The sequence below is a fragment of the Papilio polytes genome, unplaced genomic scaffold, assembly GCF_000836215.1.
Source record: "Papilio polytes unplaced genomic scaffold, Ppol_1.0 DF824135.1, whole genome shotgun sequence".
In the NCBI taxonomy this organism is placed as follows: domain Eukaryota; kingdom Metazoa; phylum Arthropoda; class Insecta; order Lepidoptera; family Papilionidae; genus Papilio; species Papilio polytes.
In genome coordinates, this window is record NW_013525069.1 from 887,125 (window position 1) to 888,728 (window position 1,604).

Sequence of the window (1,604 nt, forward strand, 5' to 3'; positions counted from 1 at the left end):
GGTCGCCGGCGCAGCGCGACAAGGACATGCCCAACATATTCTGCCGGTTCTACGCTTTCCGAAGACTGAAATACGCCAAGAATAGACAACTTGCCATTGCCGGATTCTCCGACCCCTATAAGGATGCAGAAGAGGTAAATATTGATTTATTGAATGTTTAATTTATAGTTTTTCTGTCAAATTATGTTGGTTGTACATATTTTGTTTAACTTTTTGTTGTTTTATTTGAAGTTTAACACAGTAGAACACAGAAGTCAGTTTTAAATAAAGCCAATATTAGGGTTTAGAAGTATTGTTTTTGTTGTGCAGGAGGATAGAAAGCTATGGTTATCATCGTCCGTCGGCGCGGCGGAACTAGACATAGAAATGAGCTGCTTCCTGCTGCGGGAGATCGGAGACCAGTTCTGTGAGCTGCTGCAGCAGGAAAAGGAAGCAGAGTCACATCATCTTAATGAAGGTATTAATTTACAACAATGTTTAAACTAAATCACCTTTTTAAATGACGCCTTAAATAAATTAATAGCAATGAATTGACTCTAAACATTATAGTTATATAAGTTAAAGAAAAGGCAGTTATGAAATGTAAAAAATGGGACTGCACCTGCAAGCACTACCTTTCGAAAAAAAAAGAATTATCAAAATCGGTCCACTTGGGGCGGAGTTATGCCGAGCAAACTTAAAAAAAAAAACATACAGAAGTATTGAGTACCTCCTTCTTTTAGGTAGAAAAAACGGCTTTATAATTATAGTAATTGACTGAAATGTAAGTAATATGTGCGGTGTTTCAGACAAGACGATAGCGTGGAAGCGCGTGGTGCAGGGCGTGCGCGAGATGTGCGACGTGTGCGAGACCACGCTCTTCAACTTCCACTGGACGTGCGGCAAGTGCGGCTTCGTCGTCTGCCTCGACTGCTACAAGGTAGGACATCACCAATTATTACATATGCCAAAATATCATAACAACGAATATATATCCTAAAGTGTGTCGTAAGTGTAGGACTTTTTAAAAGTAAGAATTATTCAAAAATATGCTGTGATTGCTGACATCCTACATAATTAAGTACAGTTATTTTGCGCTTTATTATATTAGTATAGTTAGATAATATAAAGAATAGTTTTTATATGTTAGTATCGCAAATAACAATGTTTTATTATTTGTCTGCAGTCAAGAACATCCGGCGACTCGGGCAGCTCCAGCAGTAGTGAGTCCAACAGTTCAACAACTGCCACCACCAACGGAGAAAGAGATTCTTTTGGGTCAGTTTATATACTTATTAATCACTATATTTATTAAACAATGAAGAAAGTGCAGTTGTCGAATATATGTAGTTGTTTATTATCTAAACAATGCACTAGATTGTGAAATAACTTTGGTTTGAAAACTGATACAATGTAATGCCCCTAAGTTGTCCACCCCTTTTAATGTTAACTTCACCATTATCTAAATATAAACATTTTTACTAATATCATTATTTAAAAAAAAAAATTATGCCTACTCTATGCCTAAATATCTTTGAATCGTATTTGATCGAGAAATGAAAAGGCAAAAGAAAAGGCGAATTTTTAATTAGATGATTAATACCATTTTGTACATATGAATAAAT

At 35.8% G+C, this 1,604-nt stretch overlaps 1 protein-coding gene across 1 annotated transcript; it reads left to right on the plus strand.

Moving 5' to 3' along the window:
- The first annotated feature begins 6 nt into the window (after positions 1 to 6).
- On the plus strand, positions 7 to 1,309 carry LOC106099242 (lysine-specific demethylase 3B-like). Its single transcript, XM_013277710.1, has 4 exons — positions 7 to 134; positions 310 to 457; positions 789 to 919; positions 1,166 to 1,309. The coding sequence occupies exons 1-4, from the start codon at positions 27 to 29 to the stop codon at positions 1,292 to 1,294; spliced, it is 516 nt and encodes a 171-aa protein (XP_013133164.1). The 5' UTR covers positions 7 to 26; the 3' UTR covers positions 1,295 to 1,309.
- The last annotated feature ends 295 nt before the right edge of the window (positions 1,310 to 1,604 follow it).

Bases quoted from the DNA above. Each gene is read 5' to 3' on its own strand.
- LOC106099242 (XM_013277710.1), top strand. From the start codon at position 27: ATGCCCAACATATTCTGCCGGTTCTACGCTTTCCGAAGACTGAAATAC. The intron at 458-788 runs GTATTAATTTAC...GCGGTGTTTCAG, and splicing joins GTCACATCATCTTAATGAAG to ACAAGACGATAGCGTGGAAG. The intron at 920-1,165 runs GTAGGACATCAC...ATTTGTCTGCAG, and splicing joins TCTGCCTCGACTGCTACAAG to TCAAGAACATCCGGCGACTC.